General features: G+C 38.2%; 3 protein-coding genes across 5 annotated transcripts; 2 read left to right on the top strand and 1 right to left on the bottom strand.

Moving 5' to 3' along the window:
• The first annotated feature begins 620 nt into the window (after positions 1 to 620).
• Positions 621 to 9,256, top strand: trim25 (tripartite motif containing 25). Of its 2 annotated transcripts, XM_020939810.2 has the most exons (11): positions 621 to 764; positions 1,063 to 1,702; positions 2,035 to 2,130; positions 2,661 to 2,894; positions 5,976 to 6,144; positions 6,234 to 6,260; positions 7,145 to 7,201; positions 7,301 to 7,381; positions 7,599 to 7,748; positions 7,817 to 7,876; positions 8,553 to 9,256. In XM_020939810.2, exons 1-11 carry the CDS (start codon positions 682 to 684, stop codon positions 9,083 to 9,085), a joined length of 2,130 nt encoding a protein of 709 aa, XP_020795469.2. In that variant the 5' UTR covers positions 621 to 681; the 3' UTR covers positions 9,086 to 9,256. The 2 variants fall into 2 exon arrangements, with proteins under 2 accessions (XP_020795469.2, XP_020795470.2); XM_020939811.2 differs by lacking the exon at positions 6,234 to 6,260.
• Positions 9,257 to 13,374: 4,118 nt separating this feature from the next.
• Positions 13,375 to 21,647, bottom strand: dgke (diacylglycerol kinase, epsilon). Its single transcript, XM_020939859.2, has 11 exons — positions 20,942 to 21,647; positions 20,544 to 20,697; positions 20,358 to 20,477; positions 20,046 to 20,189; positions 19,771 to 19,928; positions 19,649 to 19,697; positions 19,159 to 19,272; positions 18,992 to 19,063; positions 18,509 to 18,636; positions 16,833 to 16,944; positions 13,375 to 16,071 (listed from the first exon to the last, which is right to left on the bottom strand). Exons 1-11 carry the CDS (start codon positions 21,364 to 21,366, stop codon positions 15,862 to 15,864), a joined length of 1,686 nt encoding a protein of 561 aa, XP_020795518.2. The 5' UTR covers positions 21,367 to 21,647; the 3' UTR covers positions 13,375 to 15,861.
• A 365-nt stretch (positions 21,648 to 22,012) lies between these two features.
• On the top strand, positions 22,013 to 24,493 carry cunh17orf67 (chromosome unknown C17orf67 homolog). Of its 2 annotated transcripts, none has more exons than XM_020939886.2 (4): positions 22,013 to 22,585; positions 23,652 to 23,740; positions 24,144 to 24,299; positions 24,393 to 24,493. In XM_020939886.2, the coding sequence occupies exons 1-3, from the start codon at positions 22,531 to 22,533 to the stop codon at positions 24,258 to 24,260; spliced, it is 261 nt and encodes an 86-aa protein (XP_020795545.1). In that variant the 5' UTR covers positions 22,013 to 22,530; the 3' UTR covers positions 24,261 to 24,299; positions 24,393 to 24,493. The 2 variants fall into 2 exon arrangements, with proteins under 2 accessions (XP_020795545.1, XP_055021431.1); XM_055165456.1 differs by lacking the exon at positions 22,013 to 22,585 and adding an exon at positions 23,067 to 23,203.
• The last annotated feature ends 411 nt before the right edge of the window (positions 24,494 to 24,904 follow it).

Below are 24,904 nucleotides of genomic sequence, written 5' to 3'. Positions count from 1 at the left end.
CCTTGCCGTGTCATAGAACCAACGTAAGAGCTAGACAAGAACAAAATAACAGCATAATCACAGCATCACTAGCTCATTACATTGCTTAACCGTTATCCATATTTAACATTAATTTGATACAAGTGACAAGAAGTTCAAATATACATTAACAAGTCAAACAAACCTTGTTCCCCTGTCGACTGTAGCTATCTTTACTTTGTTTTATATAACTTTTCTCCGTTGTTTTGATTTTCACTATTAACGTTGCCGTGTTTACTGTGCGTCGTTTCTTTATAACGTTTTTTCCTTCACTTCCGTTCACACCGGAAGTTATCAAAATAAAAGCGCAACCTTACAATTAAATGCCATAAACTGCGTGTTAATGTATATAAGAGCTAACTTGACCTTTACAGTAGATTTCTTATTTCTTTTTTGGAATAATATTTAATCTACTTCATAAATCGCCCAGCAGGGTGTAGTATTTGTTCTTGCCTAATCATGGATCCATAATAAAATGCTAATCGATAAAATGATAGTAAGGCCAACTCATTTTGTACTTTGTATCTTTATTCATGCTGCACCAATTCAAAAAACAGGCTACATAGTCCTTCACATTATGTAAAGCAAATTAAGGATGATCAAAGTCTGTTTGTCAAAGTGCGTCGTCCTGCTGGGTTGGGCCAACGCTGCAGCGTCAGTCAGATGGTAGTCACACTACACGAAACACGAAACTCATGCTTCACCTCTAAGAAAAGCATTTACACCGGATCGAGGTTTACCAGCAGGTAATTTGAGCAACTCCATGTCAAATTTCTTGCTAAAAATTCACTTGCCTTCTTTGAAGTTAAATTTTTGTTCAAGCTAATGACAAAAGGAAGCTAGCGACTCACTGAACTCACATATGTAGCCCTCATATTTTAAAATGTAAAACATTTTTATTTTTATTGTGTTTTTACTAAGCAATACCTGTCTGTTTGTGTCATATATATCAAAACACTAAGCTTAAATAACACAGTTTACATTTGTGTTGCTGTAGTTAGATGTTGCAAAATGTCGTTCACGCTTAACTTTCGTTTTCCTTAGGTTTCGTTTTGCCTTCAGTATGGCCGCTCTGGAGGATGCGCCGTTTTCTCTGCTCAGTTTGGAGGATGAGTTGAGCTGCAGTATTTGCCTTAGTCCCTTTGATTGTCCGGTGACCATTCCCTGTGGACACAACTTCTGCCAGAGCTGTCTCCTCGCCACATGGGGGGACAGTGCGCCATTCAGCTGCCCACAATGCCGCACGCACTTCGCAACCAAACCCGAGCTGAAGAAAAATACAGTGCTCAATAATGTTGTGGCTACTTTTAAGGTGAGAGCCAACAACCCCGAGCCTGTAAAGTTAATGGAGGCTAAAGAGGAGAAGGTCACTCCGGTTGTCCCATCTACACCTGCTGTTAAATGTGACACGTGCATGGAGGCGCAGGCTTCCAAAACGTGCCTCACCTGCATGGCGTCATACTGCGATGACCACCTGCGCCCCCACAGAGAAAACCCCGTCTTTCGGCTTCACCAGCTCACCGACCCGGTGGATGACCTCACTGAACGGATCTGCTCAGAGCATCACAAACTCATGGAGCTCTTCTGTCGTGAGCACAGCCAACCTATCTGCAGCTTCTGTCTCCAACAAGCGCACAAGGGGTGTACTTTTGTGTCGCCGGATGAGCAGAGAAACTTGAAAGAGGTGGGGATCTGTTTAAATACTACGTAATCTCATACTCGGTCAGTAATTCACACTAGTTGGATCTAAGGTATATTACTTCTGGATGTTCTACTGTTATTAATATATCATAGGCCTGCACCAGGTCTACTCCATGAAGATAAAGAGGTTGTCATTATTTGGATCCAGGCCAGCACTGGCAGTGCCCCCTCTCTCACTGCCAAAGCTTTTACAGAACAAGTTAAACTTTAATGTTAACCCTGGGATTAGTGTTAATTTCACAGTGTCTATTTTGCCTCCCCTTGTCGTGCACACTTCTGAATCCATAATTTACCAATTTGCATGTCTCTTTTCAGACTGATCTCCGAGCCAAGCTCTCATTTTTGGATGGGAAGATTATGAAAAATGCCACTGTCCTTTCTCAAATGAAGAATCAGCAATTTACTCTCAAGGTAAAACTCTATAGTGACAGCCCAGCCACCCTGACAATGAGTGTTGATCATTGTTATGGTGACTATTATTGCTGTGTTGTCTTTTGCAGTAGGTTAATGCTTAACAAGCAAAGCAGAAGTTACCTTTGATGCACATGCCTATTGGTGCAGCATTAAACTGAACACCTTTTATTAATTTCCAGGGTAATTTTAATAGTGCAGAAAGGTGCTTATGCACAAATAAAGCAAACAGAAGTTACTAAATGATGAGTTATCCCAAACAATTTTGAAATAAATATGATACTACGATACAAGGTTAAAACACATCATGTATGGGAAGATTGGATAAAGTTACATTTTTAAAGAGACTAAATTACAAACTACATCAAAATTGTGACTTAACCTAAAACTAAAACAGGACTAGAACACTAAACCCAGTCCACATGAGGACCACATCAGGACAAGTGTGGACGCAGCTTTAGATGTACACCCTAGAACCCTGACAAGAGGCTAGTCTTATCAGTCTTGTCAACTTTTTTTTCTTTCTACAGGACTCTGCAACCAACCGGAAGAAGGCTGTGTCAGTGGAGTTTCAGCAGATGCGTGAGATGTTGACCTTAGCAGAAAACGAGGCTCTGGGGGTGGTGGACCGTGAGCTGGAGACGGGACAAACCAAACTCGAGGGGCTCATGAAGAAGTTTAATGAAAATGTGGACAACATGAGCAAAGTCAAAGAGCAGATCTACACACTGCTGGGACAGTCGCAAACCCAAGCCTTCCTCCAGGTGACCTCATTACAGTTTAAAGCCTAACCTATATAGATATTGCTGTGGCCGATATGAAACCGATATAATGAGAGTTGAAGCTGCCGATAGCCGATATAATTGCCGATATATTTAGTGATGTAAAAATTCACTGTAAATGGTGAAATGTTTAAAAAACTTAACTTTGGCTCTGGTGGATTTTAAATTGGGTTTATTTAGGCAATATTTATTGTTATTCTGCCTCTTTACATCATATTTATAGACAGTAGGTTGGCTTAATGGCATTTTTGCATCACATTCTAGATACTAGTGATGGGTATTCCAGTTCTTTTTAGAAAACCGGCTCTTTTGACTTGGCTCACTAAAAGCTGCTGGTTCTTTTGGCTCCCAAGCGGCTCTTCAGATTGTTTTGTTGCAAGCAGGTCTAAAGCACGTCTAAAGCAGGACTGAATCACGACTGAACCAGGTCTAAACCAGGACTGAAAAGGACTAAACCAGGACTAAAACAGATCTAGACCACGTGTAAAACAGGACTAAACCAAAACTGAACCAGGACTGAGTGTCGGGACTTGGTCTCTATCTCGTGCCCAAGATTAGTCCTGGTTTATTTATTTTATGCTAAACTACAGCCAAATATGCTTGTTTTTGTTTTTTTTATCCTATATACACACAAATTTCTCAAAGTTTTGTTTTCAGCCGCTGCCGCTGTCAAACTACCACGAGTCTGCATGTTGCGTGAAGAGAAAAAAAGTGAGAGAAAGAGAAAACACGGCTCCCAATAAGGATCAGGTTCCCGTCGTTCGCTTCAAAGAGCCAGCTCTAAGAGCCATTTCGTTCGCGACCAACCCATAACTAGTAAAGAAACTAGCGCTATTAGCCTTTAGCCTTAAATACGTGCGCCCCGTGGTAATTAATTATGTGCGCAAATGTCATAATTCACACGTCTGTTCACAGCTCATTTACATATCAATGCAGGTCCAGTAACAAATATACGGCCAATGTAGTCAATTTACAATAGACCAATAGAAAACAGCCTGTTTATGTGCGGGAGCTACAGCAGCTAATCGCTAACAAAAGACCAAAACTGGCTTCAAAGTCGACTTATTTCCAACACTCACCGCTCACACAGGCTCCTCCCACATCACAAGTCTGTACTAATAAATGTCTTTTTAATCCAGACTCAAAGCGATTGTCCATAAAAAGAATATAATCTCAGTGTTTAGATCTGTGTCTGCGCGTGTAAACAAACACACGTGAGTGACTCGACTCTGTGGTGTGTTCAGGGACAGTACGGACACACACACACAGACAAATGACTCCGCAGATAAATACTGATGTGGAGCCACATATTAGGACATTTATCTGTCTGTAAATTGGATTAAATGAACAGAATGTAGAGAGTCTAAGATTTTTAACGACGTATCACATGCCCACGTGAAATATCGGCCCCTATCAGCAAGCATATCGACCGATATCCGATATGCCGACAGGTGCCCATATCAGCTTATAATATCGGCCAACCGATATATCGGTCGGGCTCTGTTACAGTTTAACAATCAGGAAATAAAGGTGCATTGTGTAACATTTTCTCCATGAAGGTTGTTGATTTGCCTACAATGTTCCATAGTATGGCATTTATTTATCTATCGCCATGAGACAATCAATCAGTCACTGCATTTATAGCATATATATAGCACCTTTCAAGATACCCAAAGTGCTTTATAGTTCATTATTCATTCACTTCACACTCTGTGGTGGTAAGATGCTATTGTAGCCACAGCTGCCCTGGAGCAGACTGATTGAAGTGAGGCTACCAATCTGCGCCATCGGCTCCTCTGTTCACCACCGTCAGTCATACACACTCCACTTTCTTACTAGGCAACAACAGTTTTTTTGACACTGGCGCCCCACTGTGGCACCTGGAATTCTCAGTGGTCTCCTATCCAAGTACTACTCAGGCTCAGCCTTGCTTAGCTTCTAAGATCGGACGAGACCAGGCTTTGACAAGCTGGTATGGCCACTTAGGTGATGCCAGAAGATCAGATTTGTGAAGAGGCTATTGTAAGACTGCATGCTTTTGAAGGTATTTCTGAGCAATAAAAACAGATGTAATTGAAAAAATAAGAAAGATGGAACATTCCAGGTAAAGAAATAACATTTCCATGGAGACAAGCAGACCCTCATCACAGAATTTACATAGTGCACATGTAATTACTACCATAATTTCTGGACTATTGAGCGGATCTGAATATAAGCCGAATCAACTACATTTTAAAAGAAAAAGAAAATTGTACATATGTATGCCGCACTTGTCTATAAGATGCAGGTTTATAGTTCGGGCCATGGGCTTTTTTTTTGCCTCTGAAAGCTTTTGTCATCTTTTTGCATTGAGCCAGTTCCTTATGCTGCCGTCGCCAGCGTCTCATTGAATCATTGATGCCAAGCTCACGTGCAGCAGCTCTATTTCCTTCTGTGTTGAAGGACAGCCTTTGCCTTTAGCTTAAAAGCTGCATCATCTGCATTTCTTTGTGTATTTTCCATGAGGAGGGTGTGTGTATGAAGCGCGAAATAACTGTTCAAAACACAATCAAACGAGCATCTTAGGTGCATCATCCCCGTCTCCAGGAGCTCTACTGCGCATGTCTCCTGTAGAGTAAGCCACTGTCCTGTCTGGTATCATGTCATTGTCTTGTTGGATTTCAGCAGATTTCAGACTGTTTAGTGCTGACAACAGTGCAAGCAAAAGCTGCAGCTTCATGTTAACTACACAGACACACGCACTTTCTGCACTCAGGCTGCTCACACATCCACTGTGTTGCCAAACCATAGACCATATATATGAATGGACAATGTTCCAAAAAATTATCTGTCCATATATTAGCCGCATTGTTGTATAAAACGCAGGGTTAAGAGTGTGAGAAACAAGTAGTGGTTTATAATCCGGAAATTACAGTAATTATGAACAATTGGTCCATTATAAAGAAAACTGTGGTTACAGTTAATAAAACATGGAATAAGCTGTGTGCAATAGTGCATCTAACTCAAGATCTCAATATCAATTCAATCTTCATATATTAAACAAAGTATTTTTCTTCATTGCAGGCTACAGTTAATCTACCCCAAGCAGTAAATTTTGACCCATACACACCTCGCGTCAACCTGGACTCTAAAAGGGTCCTGGCCTCTCAGGCTTTTGCCACTGCCCTGAAAGATTACTTGAGGGAGATCTTCAGACAGCCTGTGGAAGCCAGAATTTCAATGATTAAACAAGGTAAAATTTTATAACATTTGTCTAAGTTAAAGTAATTACTGTAATTGTATATTGAGAGAGAAGAAAAGTGAACATGTTTTGTGTTTTAGATGTTGTGGTTGAAGGTAATCCATCTGGTGAGTGAATGCTAAAGCTAAGAATGGACATAATCAAAACAACTAAAGATTATTATTTTTTATTTCCAGAAAGGGCCGCACAATATTATTCATGTACATAGATACTACATTAGTTGGAATATTTTTTCTCATTCTGAAACATTAAAATATGATCTGATCTCAACAAGAGTGCTTACTTCATCAGTATTGTGCAGCCCTGGATGGCAAAGTGGGGTTTGTGTTAGTGCTACTGATAATTTATTAATCAACAGGCCCTTTCTAAGTATCCATGTCTTTTCTGCTGGGTGGGTCTGCAACTTGCTTGTCTCCATGGAGATGCTATTGCTTGCATTTTCAACAGTATAGCATTAGACTTCTCTAGCTTACATTTTTGTCAGGTACAGCTGTTTTTATTGCATTCATTTATATTTTTTTTAATCCTTGAAAAACATCAGATCTGACCTGTCACCTGCTTGTCTTTATGAATGTATTGTATAATGCCATACTGGAACATTCCAGGCAAATCAATAACATCCCCTTGATGAGACACAAGAGACATAGCTTACACTTACATAACCTCCATCAGAAAAGTTACATAATACACTTTTTATACGTTTGAAGCCTGGAGTGAAAGTGAAGCTAAAGTAACTTTTTTTATCGACTGAACTAATTCTTTCTCTGATACTCCTTTGTGGTGTTAACCAACAGGCCGGATTATATTTATGTGTTAATGACTGAGAATGAAAAAAAGCAATTAACTGATAAAACAGCACATACTGTACTGTACTTTAATTACTTTATTTAGCAGATGTGCTCTTTTATAAATTTGTTGTTGTTTTGCTAATGACGATTTGTGTTGATTTTTAATCCTTAATTTGTCTATAATTGTGTCTCTTATATGTCAGGTGAAAGACCTCCACTAATGCTCTTTCCTGGGCCTTCAAGTCCAGTGCCGCTACTAGGTTTGTGCATTTGCACTATGAAAACATAAAACCATATTAACGTGTTTGTTTTTTGTTTATTTGTTGTTGTTATTTTTCTTTCCACTAATAAAATTTTAGAACCAGGATTCAAAAAGCTCCCAAGGTCTCACAGCCCAGGCCCTGGTCTCACCAAAGTGCCACAGAAGAAGAAGCCACCAAGTGAGTAGAATCACAATTATACAACTGGTTAAAATAACCATATGCTCCTTCGAGGTTCACCACAACAATTCTATAAATGTACTCACCTTTGCACAGTAACATATATTGGATATAAGCAATATTCTTGATGCCAGACAACCTGACATTTCTGACCTCTGTCAGTCTTCATTTGTCAAAGTTTTGGGCCTACACAACAAGTACTTTTTTTGTGCCTCAGAGCAAAACAAGTCTTCAGAAGGCAGTTTGGAGCACCTGAATCGCTCGATGGATCGTTTGGACTCCATGACAAAAGACAAACCTGGAGCCCGTCCTCATGTGTCTGAACGGAAGGAGAAGCCCAGTAGGCCTCAGCCTCCAGATCACAATGGTACTGCGAAGAATGGTTGTTTTAAATGTTCTTGTTAGATGGTTAACTTGTCATTTGTCTCTTTGCAGACCATACTGAGACGCCCCTGAACATCACAACTGGAGAAAAACGAAATGAACTTCTGAAATGTGAGTGCAAACAGCTTTTAATTTATTATTATTATCCTATTTATATATTTGTATATTACTTGTGACTATTTCCTACAATTTTCAATATTTATTTTCTTCACAAACTGATGTAAAGCTAAAATAAATATTCATTACCTGGATTATTCCACCAAAGTAGTTATTAGAAAAACATGTAAACCTGTCAATATCTGCACTGCTCTCTCTAATGGGGATGGGGCAATAAACAATATCTTTTATCATGATAAAAATGGTAGACAATAATCATTTGTGGGATATTTTACATAATCGTGATAATCACCATCAAAGATCATTGCCACCAGAATGTGCAGAAAAAAGCTAATTATCCATTATGTTCTCTGCTAGATTGTAGTTGTTTTCTCTGATAACAAAGTACGATTATATAAAAGTTGTTTAAACATGGAAGTTATTCAAATTTAAAATTATAATTAATCATATCCGTAACAATTTTTAAAATGTCAGCAACTGTAATAATTATCATGATATAATTGTTAATTGCAATTATTTTTGCTATAGTAATTGTGACACCAAATTTCAATATCATCACACTCCTACTGTCGAATTGTGATTCCAAAACTAAGTAAAAATAAGTGCTTATAGATTTTGCTATCTCAATTTCAGCCATGCAGATATTAAAATGATGTAAACTTTTTACCAGATGGCACGGTCCTAACTCTGGACCCAAAGACAGCTCACAAGCGCATCCTCCTGACCGATAACTTCACCAGAGCTGTAGTGTCAGACGAGCACATAAACTACCCTGACTGCCCCGAACGCTTCGCAGTCTGCTCCCAGGTCCTCGCCTCAAAGGGCTTCTCTACAGGACGCCACTACTGGGAAATCAAGATGACCAGCAACAACTTCATAGGCATCGGTTTGGCTTACGACACCATTGATCGTAAGGGGCCGAATAGTCGCTTGGGTAGAAACAAGCAATCATGGTGCGTAGAGTGGTTCAATGTTAAACTATCGGCGTGGCATAACAGCAATGAGTCTGTGTTGGCTAATCCCAATCCCAAACGTGTGGGCGTGCTGTTAGATTATGAGGGGGGAACTGCAACCTTTTACACTGTGGCAGACAGGGCCTATCCCTTCCACACTTTTGTTTTCCCTTTCGCTAAACCAGTGTACCCAGCATTCTGGATCTTCTCAAGTGGGTCGTCTGTAAGTTTGTGCAAGCTGGTACCCTAAGATGCAAAGATACAGACACCTACCAATAAAAAACGGTAGAGAGGAAAAGTACATTTATAAAAAAAAAAAAAAAAAAAAAAAAAATCTGAACACGTGGTCCTAAATAAAAATAATATAACGTGTTTGATTCGTATAACCTGCATAATAAATTAACCATTAACAGTACACTTTTATATAGTACTCTATTCTCATGTACCTAAAAATCACTCGATTGTAAAATGTTAAAATTAAAATGTAAATGGTTGCAGTTGCTTTTGGAGCAAGAGTAAAAATACTACATCAGTTTTTATAGGCATTAATGCCAGGGATTAGAAGGCACTATTGTAATTCTGTTGGGCTGTGACCTGTTATGAAAACAATCAGTCTTAACAGGATTGAATGCACAATGAATGCTCCAACGTTTTGTTTGTTATTAAATGCCGAGATATTCATAACTGCATAGTAACACATAACTCATTGTCCATTTACCAGATGGTGCAGTGGTGTTGTGTACTTTGTGCTGTTTGAATCTGTTATAGTGAATATGGCCTGGTAAGGTCTTATTTACTTTTGGGCATGTGATGTTCAGTCTCCAGGGAGATGGTCGGCTATGGGCTATGTTATTATTAACAAAGAGTAAGTGTAAGGAAAGTCTCACAAAATGCCATAAAGGTGACCTGCCCAGCTTTTATGTTTGGGGTCACACTACTGCATGTTATTACTTTGCCTGGGTTAGGGTTGCCAGGAATGTTCCATGGTATGGCATTGTACTTATCAAATTCAATTACATATGTTTTTGTTCAAAAATATATAGAAAAACATACATTCTTATTTGAGGGTTGACATGCCTCTCCAGATATGACCCATAACTTTAGATGGTGGCATTGTCTCCATGGAGATAGAAAAGTTCAATGCCAGACTGAAACACTCAGGCTAAGCAATAACATATTTATCATGGAGACGAGCAGAAAAGTTCCACAATGCACGTTTGACAAATTATGTTTTACGATGTATCCATGCACATGATGAAAAGAATATGGTGATGAGGTGCTGTATTAGATGTATTAAATTTATTAAACGTACGACATATCCACTAGATTTAGTACACAGCATGGTTAAGATTTGGTAGTGAAAAACAACATTTTTGTATTTCATGCTTTATATTACTTATAATCTAATAATAACAAATTTGTGTACTTGATTGTTATAGTTAAACCAGTATTATATATATATATATATATATATATATATATATATATATATATATATATATATATATATATTTTTTTTTTTTTTTTTTTTTTTTTGTACTTTTCCACAATATTGTATTGCATTGCTCCAGTTGCTGGCTGTGTACTTTAAGGTTGCTCTTTGTAACTATGGATATGTTAGCAGGAATGCTCCATTTTAGAATTAAACCTCTCTATCTTGCATTTATTCAGGAATTTTATAGGTAAAGAGTACCTTGAAAAACCCACTTTTCATCATGGACATGGAAAATTTGAATGCCTGTGGAACAGTTGATGGATGCTCCACTAGAAAACAACATTTGTCAGTGTGGATTTATTCTCTTCGGGTTAGGTTAAAGTTGAAGGTTTGCGGCACAGCTCATGGCTCATAACGATCCCAGTTAAGTTCTGGCATCAACTGACTCAGAAAAGATCTATAGTTTCACAGGGTCATATAATTCCTTGATCCCACATGTGAGATGATTTTGCAGACATTACAGACCAGTTAAGCTTATTTTTACTGGTCGTGATTATTGTGTAAACGCATATAGCCGTATTACATAAGCAGCTTTGTCTTGCATGTGCCCAATGGTGTGAAACAAACTAGGACGCACAGGGCGTGGAGATCCGCACAGCAACTCTATGCAGCTTTACTTTGAAAATTAAAAGGAAATAAACCAAAAAAATTACCTTTTAAAAAAATATATGAAAGCTGAAAAAAATACACTGAAAACATCTTTATTATTTATGTTTCAGCATCTTATATGCAACATTTTGAAGACTTCCCATTCAAAAGATATACTATTTTGTTTTAAATTGTTAATTGCTATGGTTATGTTCCTAATTTCTAATTTTGAAATCCATAGATTGGAAGGAAAGTGCACTAACCTCTGCAGCATGAGGTCCCTAAATAAAAATAAAGTTGCATATTGTTGCTTTGCTCTTTGCTCCAATATAAACCTGTATTGTTCAGGGTTCACTGGCGGAGAAAGTTTGAGCTCTACTGGTTTGACAGTGTTTATATTATATCTGTTCTTAACCTGTTGATTGCTACTTTCACTTTTTTGGAATGTTTTCGAACGGAACTAGATTGTAAACACAGTGGGAAAATTGGTAGTTTAGACGTGATAAAGGTGAAGCTAATATCATGTTGCTCTGTGGCAATAGTGAGTGTGGCTTTTGCATTTTATTGGCAGCACCTGATACCAGAGTGACATGTAAATAAAAAGTTACTTATATTACACATTTAGGTACATGAAGTAAGAGGAGTTTCCTGTCTATTGAGGTTTCAGAGTGCATTTTTAAAAATGAAAAGTTAAAATTACACTATGAAATTTATTCAGTGAGGGACCAGCACCTGCTTGCTTTGATAGAGATGTTATTGCTTTGTCTGGAAAGTCTGCTGTATAGCATTAAACCAATCTATCTGGTGTTTATCAAAATTATCATTATTATTATTATTATTTTAAATACCCCAAATAACCTGAAACTTACTTATTTCATGGTTGTATCTCCAAAGATCTAAGCTGTAATTTGACCTGTTTTTGTCACCCGCTTGTCTTCCTGACGATATCTATAATTTTAATGCCATATAATGCCATAATTATAACATCTATAGAGATGTGTAGGTATAAACCTTATTTACAGATTTTTTTGTTTTATTTTTAATTACTGGTAATTTGTCCAACAGTTTGTACAATGCTACGTTCAGTTTAGTATTGAGCAACATGATAATTTCTTCACTTCAGACCCAGAAAATCAGGGTTTGTTTTGGTAGTTGGAATAAGATTGTAATCTGTACAAATGATTTGAGTTTATGTTGATATGCATTTTGATGCAACAACTGAACCCAAATATTTAAATTGGTACAGTTTTTCTTGTGCATTAGCATCAGTGTGGTTATTGGTGGTTAGAATCTTATGTTAATGATGATTCTATAGAATAGACTGCTTTATTTGTACTTCATGTATAAAAGTTTTCATTCTTCATATGGTCAGTAAAGTATTCTAACTACTAGCAAGTGTATCTATATGTGTAGTTATTCTTTACTTGAGTATATAGTAAAAAAAATATCTGTGGACCAAACCATTTTAGGCTGCATCTTGTCTTAAATCTGCACTTCTTTAAATCAATAAAAACTATGTTTGCATTTTCTTTTGTACTGAATGTTTAAATGTTTTTGTTTTAGTGGCTTGCCTTGCTTTGTCATTGTTAAGTATAGGGGTGGTGTCCACGCTCCGTGCAATGTCATTATTTTCAAATACATTACAGCACAGACAGCACTCCACCCACAAAGCAAACAGTGGAGTTAAGATTGTTTTGATAAAATGCGTGCATCGACAGTATGACGTGCAAACTGGACCAATATGAGTATGGACGTTGAGAAACACATTTAATGGACTTTCTTTATCATGGATCTATTCTATACCCTCAAAAAATCTAAGATTGAACATTCAGTTTGTAGTTTTTTAGAAGTATTGTGACCAGACCCCAAAATGCTCATGATGCAAAAGTCAAATTAAATTCAAATAGACAGCCATGCAAAACATGCAAATTATTCTCTACAAACACGTGCGGCTCTCTGTGACAAACTCAACTAAAACGTGTGTATATCAATACAATGGTATTAGATGGTGATATAACACAATTGTTGACCAACACCAGGTGGAGCTATATAGCTTAAACTAAAGCACACAGGTTTGTTATACTTGAAAGAAGCAAGAGAAGTTCCATTTACATAAGGAAAATTGACTTCCATGTTTAATTATTTCAGAGCTTGAATTAGTCAAAGCATATAAAATATCAATTTGGTGGTTAGGAGCACAGTCAAAAAGAGCATTAGATGGTCATACTTAATCTGATTACGCAAGTCATTAAAAAAAAAAAAAAAAAGCAGTTCTAAATAACCCAGCTTGCCCAAATTTCACAAAAGCCTGCTGTATCAAATATGATACAAAAACATTCTGTTAAAGGGACAGAGTCAAGATTTTTTTTTAAATCTGTATATTCTGACCAATATTTCATGGGTCAGGCCTTTTAGGGTTAAGCCCAGACACCTATAAAACAAGAAACATGACACAGTTTATTTAGGAAAATATTTATGGGAATGTCAGATTCAAAGATCATTTCATTACATTCAGCTCAATCCACTTGTTTTACACACTTCAGTGCACTCTTCTTGTAAACACACTCAATATGATTGTAAGCAATTAAATCTCACTCTTAAATAATTTTGGCAAAACTCACAATATAGATAATTTAAAACAATTATGTCAAATACACTGTTTGAATCATTATTTTTTCTTATTCATAAAAACACAGAGAACTGAAGCAGCAGCTTGATCAAACCCAGCATTTGGACACAGCATCACACATCTGTGAAATCTAAAATATACAAAAACACTGCTGAACACCTACTACACCAAAAGTAAATAGGACAGAAATGTAGTCCCTAAACTATTGTCAGATGAACTACAACACTTTCTGTGAGAGGGATAAAGAAACTGTCTACATATGGTTATGTCTGTAAATACCAAAGGAAGGGATAAAGTTGTTTTCATTATAGTCTATGGTCAATCTGTGTGGAATGTGACAGATTCATAGGGACCCTGTATACCTATATAATAACAAAATAATTTCAGGGGTTATCATTTTCATGAAGAGGAGATTAGCTACTTTTGTCAGGAAAACAACGTTAGTTATACATGTAAGGACTAGGAACATTCTTGAATAGTCTATTATGCAAACTAAATTTAACTGCAATGTGTATCCAGATCCCCATATGGCATTTAGCAATATCCAAAATATACGCTACAATACTTAAAACAAAGTGCCACCTGAAGGTTGCATGTTGTGGTATAGTATATGTAATGTCAAATCAAGCCTAATCTAAATAAGCATTCTCACTTGTTTTATCAGCAAACTCAATAGAACAAATAAAACAGTACATATAAAATGCAAACATATAGTCAGTGCTTTGCAGGTAACCAAGCCACAAAATGAAAAATTATATAATATCAGCAACTTCAGACTGATTTCAGTGCAAGACAGTATTTACAAAGAATAAATGCATTCACAAACACATATGGGATTGCTGTCTGCAATTTTAAGATGTAAATGCTAAAGCATTAAGTAAAACATTTAAACTTTCCAAGTCAACTAACATTCAAAGGTCTATTCAGATATGGCTATAATCAGCATACACTTTCTCATATAGAAAGTTACATTGCAACACTCTAGAAAGAAGATCAAACTAGAGCCATTTTACCAGTAGACAAACACTGCTTGTATACTACCATCTTGTGGTAGAGATTTGGAACTGCTTTTGAACAATAAATGAACATATAATATTGTTAATAAAATAAAAATCTAAATGAGTATAACTAATAGTATAAATGCAAACACACAACTTGATAGCAAGGCAAATAATAGGGAAAGGTGTCTCATCTGCAAAAGCTGGGTGTAAAACAGCAGTTTTTGGCAGTAGTACGCAACATAAAAAGTCAGGCTCACAACATGTAGCTAAAACATAAACATGAAGTGGTCGGGTAAACTACAGTGCTGAGGTTCAATATTTCATTTAGAACGAGGTCATATCAAGTAGTAACAGCATTTATATGAAACCTCACAAATGTTTTGCTTTGTTTGTGCTCAGTAAGGAAATAATAAAATCTTTCCTCGTGGCCATGGCTTTGGTGTACAAATATTCACAAGTAAAAATGTATCATTTATAGATTATATAGATCTCTATATAAAGACTATGGCACAAGAGGTCAGAGCAAACAAAGCAAGATACAAATGAGCTAATGTAAACTAGGATATATATTTTAACAAAGGTTCTTTCAACAGTGAAGTAAAATAATGCATTTTGATTTGTGTTTTTTGCCAATTTGCCAACATAAACATAAAATAATTTCCATTGTCATTATATTTTTGGGTCGTTAAGCAATAAGTTGAGAACATTCTCTATAGCGGTAACTGCTACTTTAAATACAATTTGAAGCCACTCGTAGATTTCCTATGCAAACACTCAAATGCAGTTGGATTGTGGCTAGCCAAAACACAAAGTGATTCTGTAACGTTATGGCCACTCCACTGCGCACAAAGGCAACATTGTTTGAAAACTTTATGAAGACCAAGAAGGAAAGACTGGGGTCCACAATCCCCCTTTTGTTGCTGTAACTTACCTGGGTGAATAAAATTTTAATAAAGGCACACTGTGCAATTTTTCTTGGAAGTGGGTCCATCATCTGCTTGTCTCTATGGAGCCATTACTGAACCTGGCGTGTTCCACAATAAGATATTAAACATATCTATCTCTATGGAGACAAGCAGGTGATGCTACCAGGCAAATCTTCAAGGTCAGATCTGTGGAGAGGTGACCCAGGTGAGCCATAAAAATGCAACCACAAATATTTCAGGCAAAGTAATAATATGCCCATGAAGAAAAGCAGGTCACATACAGTTCACCAGAAAAAGTGACACAGTGCACCTTTAAATTTAATCAAAAGCAGTAGGTGACCAGAAAAGATGGGTGAACACAGATTACAGGTGGTTTTGGGATCATGCTCAAGAGGAGGCGAACCCCGGTGGCCTGGGGGAGTCATGCGGCGTGTTACTCTCGGTCTCTGAGTCACTGCTGTCGTCGTCATCTGTGTGTTCCGAGCTGTGGTACAACATCAGTGCTTGTGTCTTGTGAGTGATGGTGATGGTGCAGGGACCCTGGGCCCACGGCTCCCCATCCACCTGCATGGGCATCTTGGAGCTCTTCAGGACCAGCTGCACATGAGACATTATCACATTTTATTCAACTTGTATATTTCATAATTAAATATTAAATATTTGAGTATCTATAACATTATTAAACTTTGTTCCCTAATTTACATATAAGGGTCAATATTCAAGGTTAGGACATTTATTGTCCCCATGGCTACATTTGTTTTCTGCATTTGACCCATTCTTCAATGCCGCTCGAGCAACTTGTCAGAAGCAGATCTATTTTGACCTATGTTTGCATGTTCTGGGTTGATTTTAGTAGCATCACAATAAATAATTGTATTTTTGTTTTGTGGGTAAAACATATAATTAACAAGTGTTGTCACAATCCTATAATTATTTATTTACCGTATTTATTTTTATTTTTTTATCAGTCTTAATTAACATGTGGGTTTTGACTACCTTACAATTGTTATTACATCTTATCATTAATTATCATTTATTTAATGGTCTTATTTAAGTGTCAACTCATAAAAATGTGCCTTGAACTTGATCATGACTGTTCTTGCTGTTATTTTTGCTGAAGCTAAATGATCTGCGATCATTTCCTGCAGATTCTGTGTTATAAATGATGATTCAAATGTGTCATGAGAGTAAACAGCAGCTGTGGCTCGGCTCCTGGGTCTTGTCTGATTCGATTAAGAAAATGCACTTGGCTTTGAAAGTTAATTTAGTCCTTTCATGATCTTCTTTCAACTGTCATTTACAGCATCACACAAGAAGATAGCGTCTTAGCATAAATATGGGTAGCATCTGTGTCTTACCCGAACAGTGTGGGCTTGTCCCAGTCTCACAGGGTTGGCCAGTTTCACTTGGATCTGAGCGCAGTGGAAAGACCCATACACCCCCACCACCTCCAGCAGACCATCGTCCAGTCTGCAGGGAGAAACGTCATGGTAACAAAAAACTATGATTCTGATGAGATTGCTAATTTAAAGAAAACATGTTTTTTCTTTTGGGTACAAACCATTATTTTAAGTCTTGGTCATCCTTTAACACTAAATTATAATAGTAGATTCTTAAGCATTGGTCTGTTCAATGAACTAGCCTAGATTGTTCTCAACAACAACATTGAAAATAATTGTCTTGATGTGTGGTGACCTGTTATGTGAGAGTACTAGGGCAGTTGGAAAGGTTTATCATCTTATTACACAGAAGATCAAGTGATGTGCATAGAGATTATGGTAACTGTGGTAAAGCCCTACTAGACATGTGCAAGAGTCTCTGTTAATATAATAATTATAATAAATGTGTCAATAATATTAACATAGTAAAAATAACTACTCTTGAGAACAGTGATTGAGTGTGATTGATTATATGATTGGTTCAACATTAATTATAAGCAATGCCAACCTTTTCTATGTGCATGTCTTTGACAATGACAATGTCGAGTGGAAACTTTACAAGATGCAAATACTGGTGGTGGCAATTTGAAAGCAGACCAATTAGACCTGCCTGCCACGCAAAAACAAAGGTACGTTAGTAAATGTAATAATGAAAAAAATCCATGATTTTTGTTGACATAACAGTTATGGCTATGGTTGATGAACTGTTTTATAATGTTCAAAATATGCCTGTGGATGCAATTGCAAATAGGGTATGTGAAATCATTCTGAAAAATGAAAATACTATTTTTCCAACAAATATTAGGCAGAGAAAAGAACAGGAATACAACAAGGCTCTGTGGAAAACGAGAAGAGACTATCTACAGTAAAGACATTTAATTAAAAAAAACTGTCTGGCTTAAGATTTAAGAACCCAAAGCTTTTCTGGAAGAAACGGAACCATTCAAATAAACATGAAGAACATTGCCTGATTCTTATTGAGGTGTTTTGTGACCATTTTGAGGACTCGTCTGAACAAACTGAGACAGCATATGATTTCAGTGAGGTGGACTCTGGAGAGAACATGACCGATGACAACATTTTTAATTATTAAATTAAATTTCACAGAGAATTACAAAAAAAACAGCAATTCAAAAATTTAAATCAGGTAAAGCTGCAGGAGTGATCAATGAATACATTCAGAACACAGCAGAGATCTTTGGCACATATACATATATATCCTGTTTAACAGAATCTTGGACACTGGTGTCATCCTCATCAGTGGACTATCCTAATTTATAAGCACAAAGAAGATACCAAGGACTGTAATAACTTTCTTAAAAATAGGATTATTTGGAGCACTCATGCCTCGTAAGAAGGACAATGCAAGATTATTTTTAAAATTTATAAAATAAGATTAAAATTTATGATAAGAGAACATTGTTATAACATTGTTAGAAGCTCATAAAACTTTAGATAATGAGTCCAGTGATTGGCATCTTGCTATGTAACTAAGCATCAACTGCTCTGTACAATCAATCCTAGATAGGTTATTATTAGTAAGAATAGTCTATACAATGATTCATATCTTCGGTACTTGTTCTTGAGTATGTTACCTGGTTGGTGGATAAGGCTCATCTCCCATCCCTTCCCACAGCCGGCAACCTCCGCCCCAGTACCCGATGTTACACACAATAATACCCTCTAGACTGGGCAGGGTAATTCTTTCTCCATCCAACTCAAGCTATGGTCAACACAAAATAAGACAATAATGAATTAGAAAGATCAAACGTAATATTGTACAAAACTATTGCAGCCCTAATACAAAATGTACAAGTTGCATGCTGAAACAGCCACTCCAACAACTTAATATTAATTTTCATACTTTCATTATTTAAAGAGGGATTGCGTAACTTTTCTAGGTCATCACCGGTCACAGAGTAAGAATACAGGTTTTCTAGGCATATGTTAGTAAAACATGCAAAATTTAATAACTGTTAAATAAATACAGGAGACAGCAAATGCTGCCCCCACCAGAAAAGTTACATAGTGGCAGGACAAATGATCTTTTTCCTTTTTAAAAAAAAACCTAGCATTACCTCAATCCTCTTATCCAGATCCTTGCATTCTTGGACTAAGCAATCTTTGGTGCCATACAGGAAATACACAGCCTGGAGAAAGACATGGCATAGTTAGGAAACATATTCAAATAAAAGCATAGACCATAATTTCACAGTAAACTGACTTCAAATCCTACGGTACTGACCTTATTGATGATGCGACTGGAGAAAAAAGAAGGAGTTTTCTCTCGATGAGTGTGGAAATTAAGGGCCATCAGTGCATCCGGTCCAACAGAGAAATAATTATTCATGGACAGAACCTGCCATGAATAATCGCAGATTTAAATGAAGTCCTGTTTATGATCATTAATGACATACTGATACTGATGTATTTTCTTGTTTTTTTAATTCATCTCCCAGTGAGTAGTGATATACAAAAATTTATCGTCTTTCAAGTGCAAAGAGACTATGCTGGCTTGTCAGCCATTGTGAAGGAAATGCACAGGATATACTGTAATAAACATTATTAAGCTGCTATTAGTAATTAGTTTAACACCAAACAAGACCAGTTAAACAATGCAGAAATTTAAAAAAGTTTTGAGGGTCAACATAAGGGCTTTTGAAAGTGTTGTAGTCTCAATACGCCTATCCTTTTATGCCTTTTATGCCCACTATGGTGTAGATTCTCACGCTTACCTTTGGCTTGCGAAAATATGCACCTTTTGATGCTACCTGCACTTTCCATCTGTAAAATTGAAGTCTAGTTAGAATCAAAGCAAAATATAATTCATTGTCTTTTTAATGTTTTGAGAGCTCACCTGTCCATTTTGACCACTTCAGCGTCCACTACATTACGCAGCACCTGCTCCACAGGAATCTCTCCAGCGTAGCCCGCACCCCAGCCCAAAGTGTTGGACAGGTCATTACCAGTCCCTAGGGGCAGGATAGTCACTTGAGGGATAAATTGGTCCTGGCCCTGGCCGGAGCGTAAGTTTTATAATTAAATTGGCAGTAACACAGTAACAGATGGTGGAGCAGAAGAGAAAGGTACAAAAATATACTTCTTGTCTGTCCCTGCCAACGTACAACGTACCTTTAGTTTCATTGTGTCTATGGCATCCAGTACCCAGCCCACAGTGCCGTCTCCTCCACACACCAGAACTCGTACACTGCCTGGGGGGAGCAGAGTGCAGAGCTGCAGTGCTTTGGAGGGGTTCAGCTGAGACAAGTCAAAAACCTGTAAGGAGCAATCACACACTAAGTGAGAATAATGTTATGAAGATAGATGTGTGTAAAATCCCTCAGTCGTCCAGGTAAAAAAAAGAGAAATTCAGTTTGTCTAAAAAATTTTATTTCTCCTTTTTGCCATTATGAAGATAGATTTTAACCCTCACCACACACTGACCTGCACTGGATTGAGGAGGCTCCGAAACTCCCCAAGCAGCACCTCTCCCATGTTATTACCACTGCGTGTGTTTGCCAAAACCAATACAGGGCTCCAGCTGCTCCCACAGGACTCAGCCAGCTACAGAAAAAAAACGCACAAAGTAGTGAAAAACAAATAACTTTGGTAACCCTGAGTTTGGCGCACCTTGCTGTACTCATCCGGATGCCTGCGCCTGAGTTTGTTGACATGATAGAGGTAGTGAGGGGGGATGATGAGGCTGTGAAACTCTCCGAAGTCACACTGATCTGGTACATCACCCAGACAGTCGTCATGAACTGTCCTCTGGCACCACACACACCTGCGGACAGAGACAATCATGTAAAGAAGAGTCTGTTAGAACACTGCATTCAGTTAGTTTTGATCCTCACACCGGGCAAAAGTGACAAGGACATGACATCATCATGAGAGCAGCCATTAGGGCGTATTAAAACAGGATTAATCCTGGTGAGCTGTTATGTCGATATCACAGAACACATGACTTTCTCTCACCCTTTTGACTCTGACAGGTGAGAGCTGACACCTGTACACCTGTCACTCTTTACCTGAAGTCGCACAGTTTGGGCTGGGTCCCACACTGTTGTTTACACACAGCGCAGTAACTGGCGAGCGGTACGTTGCCCCGGACCCAGCGGTGCTCGATGCCCCCGTCGGCGCGTGAGGGTGCCATGATGTCCTTACAGGGCAGGCTGCGGTCCGCGGGGCGCAGGCACTCGTCGTCCGCGCACACCCCGCAGCAATCGCAAAAGGCACCCTGGAGGATGTGCTGGGAGCACACGCAGCAATAGGTGGGCTTGTTGAAAAGATCCGTGTAGTGCCAGCCGTGTTTGCTTTTACGGAAGAATTCCTTCATGTGCGTCTTCCGCTTTGAGCGCTGCACGCTACACCATAACGTAATAATGACAGGCACCGCCACGGCCAGAGATGTCCACAGCAACAGCGACCAATCGTCCCCCACCTCCGCAGCCATCGCTACGGGCTGTGGCCGCCTAAAGAGCGGCGTGAAAGAGCGGAAACCGGTGAACTGGAGCTACGTGGACACTACAGACCAAAACCACAAAGCAGATGTCCTCCACACGGTGCCCATGATCGTGCACTCAGATTCAACGCTGGCAGATAACAGCAGACAAACAGATGAGTCTCAAAGAAAGCGAAACATCACATCCACAGCTGTCGGACGCACAGACAGCAGCTCCAGCGCTAACTTAGCTCCAACAAAGATCATCAGAGAAAGATGCAGAAGTCCTCAGCCTCTGCACTAGGGCGCACAGCGACACCATGCGGCAGTTCGCTGCAGAAGCCCTAGAGAATATATTTTAGCTTTTCTAATATAGACAAAATAACCGTGGCAATTATCACTTAACGTTTTACTGCGCCCGAAAACGCATTACAAGACAACTACATTGAAAACTGCCATCAATCCACGTGGCAGGATTGAAAACACGATGTCTTTCTTACAGGTTTGTCAAAACAGGAAGCGCAGCGTAAAGTGAGGATTAGGGAAAGTTCATGGTCTTTGCAGACTAGACGCACGCATGCGCTGTGAGCACAGCGACTGTCAGCCCCTGGTATGCGGTTGTGGATATCCGCTCTCTTTTATTCAAAGTGCAAAGCCAATATCCATGATGTAGAGACACGAATCGTACCCGCTTTGTTCTTTTGGGAATACGCAACTTTTAGACAGATGTAGTCAGATAAACAGTTAATGAATTTTAATTGAGGTTCATTTAGCCTAAAGCATTGACCTAATGTTATTTTTTATTTCATTTAATGACTGATCGATGCATGTTACTGACGTGCGCTTTCCTCCTGTGTTTCTGTTGTCTAATACATAGGTACTGCCATCTAGTGGACACTTGCAGCCATTGCTCAATGGGCACTTTAAACATCATTGTTGATAAACTTCTATTAAAGTGTATTATTACACACAGTGCATACACAATTTAATATTACCTATTTCTGATTATGTCATTACCTCGCTCACTGTAGCAGTTCTGCCCTCTGCTGACTGTTGAGTATACTAGTCTAGGAGCAGTAGGGGAGGAGAGGACCCTGGACCTCCTCTTGGTTCAGTCAGGACCCCCAGACCAGTCTGTAGCGAAGCAGTGAAGCAGTACCCAACCAAGTGGACAAGATGAAGAAGCTTGCTGTGTTTTTGCTCTGCATGGTCCTGCTGACCACCTATACAGGTACGGATTCATCACAGAATAATTTATTTAGGCTACTTCATTAATGAATACATTTTGTATATTTAGATTATATAGCTGGTGCAACACACCCTGTGCAGCAGCCCCATAAATTCCAGTTTCCACACAGAAAAGATAAAGTGATGCATTTGCAAAGCTCCTCCTAGTTAAGGTAAAATGTGTTTTAAAAAATATTCTGTTTATTCATTCATAAATCTAACATTCCTCCTTTTGTATGCATTTGCATACCATAATTAGCACATAGGCCCATTATTATTTATCACTGTGCACATTGTGCTCAATGCACTTATCAAAGCTGTTTTTATTTACGTTCATATTTTAAAAACTAATCACCACTACACTTTGCCACGTTAACCCAGTAAGTTTGCAGCATTCCTTGTATTGACAAAGGTTGGTATTTCGACAGCAGCCTCCTCCAGCAGCGACGAGGAGGGGGGGCGGGTCTGTTTGCCATCTGGGGTCACGTGATGCATGGACTCCCTAGAGACAGACCATGAATGGACACTTTGTTAGTTTCCTCCAAAAACTCAACTTGTCAAAGCTGAGGGAGAGTTTGTGTGTTTGTGAGGGTCAGAAAGGAGGCGGGGATGTCCCAGTGGAGTAAGTGAGGTTGAAAACGACTAAAACATGCGCTTGGTAAACAAATAAGGGCAGCCGCAGATAGTGGTGAGTGAGAGAGTTATTCATGGAGTGAAGCACAAGTCTCAGTATAAGCAGTGTTTTTGCATTAGCCAATACCCAGCTGTTACTTAGTCTACAGAAACAACATAACTGTGGCAGAGGTTAGACACAAGAGGAAGTGCACAGAGGAAATCAGCAACAAGGTTAAGATTTACCATCAGGAGTAAATCTTAGCCAGTTTATGTGCATATGTTAAGTATTTTGTGTTTTGTTTGAGTTTGTGCATAGCTCTTTGACTGACTGTGATATTTTTAAAGCATTCTAAATAAAGCTGGATTGGATGAACAGTGTTACAGACACATGAACCTCCATTACTTTCAAAATGTGTTATCTTGTCTCATAATCTTTTGTTGATCTGTATGTTCAGAGGCCAACCCTATCATCAAGGAGAACTTTGCTAAGCAGCTTCTTCGCAGTAAGAGGCAGAAACCTGGTCACCCCGATGAGCCAATGAGGGTAAAGACATACTGTATATACACTGTCATGGCAATTTATGGAAATACTGTATATAAACATGTTATAGACCTACCTCATAAAGCTGCAAAAATGTATTATTTTAAAACCACTAATTGACATTTGCTCTTTAAGGCATTTATTAACAATCTATAGACTGCAACATATATATATATATATATATATATATATATATATATATATATATATATATATATATATATATATATATATATATATATATATATATTCATAAGTAAGGATTCAGCAGCCAAAGAATGAAATAAAATTGCAAGTGTATGAGATCACCAAAAAGAGATGTATCTTATTGAACACAAAAAACCCCAAACTGCTCATAAACTCTGAGAGTAAATGCAGTTAAGTATTCACTTTCTTTTTTTTTCAGGAGCACCTACTGTACATGCAGGTCCTGGATCAGAGAGCCCAGGAAACCACCAGGGAAAACTGGCTCAATCCACACTGCTACCCCCGCTGCAACAATAACTATGGCTATCCAGTGTGAGGAGGGTCCTGTCTGTGAAGGGTCCCACTTGGGAAATGGGTAATCCCAAATTTGCTGAATGTGCTACAATCAGGGAGTTGAAGGTCTTGTATGGTTTTGTATGGTCATTTAATCTGTGTTTATCTTTTATAGGAAAAAGATGATGCTAGAGAGACATGAGAAGAAGAAATATGACATATGTATTTAATTTTGAATGATATCTACAATAGATGGACATGTAATCCCATGTAAACACTGTAGTTAGATAATAATGTTTCTTATATACATATAATAATAAAAACAACATAGAAGTGATGATTTTACAGTTGATCAGTTTTCTTCCCTGCAAGTGTCCCTTCTTATTTAAGATTATTGCCAGGAACGTTTCACTGTCAACTGGCATATTTGCGGGTACGCCTGTAATCTCATTAGTTTGCTGGCACATTGTGAGTATTCTACCTTTTTTTCTGCTTCCAATGCCACAAGACAAATTAACATCTGTAAGCTCTTCAAACTGTTTAACGCGTAAAGAGATCCGCCAACAAATGAGAACACCGAGCACACGCAAATCACCGTGACTAATTGAAATGTGAGTTGTATATTAGCCTGTTAGTTGTTAAAATTGGGCCTTCTGTTCGGGAACCTATAAACTATTGAAAGTTATT

Source organism: Boleophthalmus pectinirostris, unplaced genomic scaffold (genome assembly GCF_026225935.1).
Source record: "Boleophthalmus pectinirostris isolate CB_2022bp ecotype Guang Dong unplaced genomic scaffold, ASM2622593v1 HiC_scaffold_770, whole genome shotgun sequence".
Lineage (NCBI taxonomy): Eukaryota > Metazoa > Chordata > Actinopteri > Gobiiformes > Gobiidae > Boleophthalmus > Boleophthalmus pectinirostris.
The sequence above is the reverse complement of the archived record's forward strand: the minus strand, read 5'-3'. Positions and strand labels throughout refer to the sequence as shown.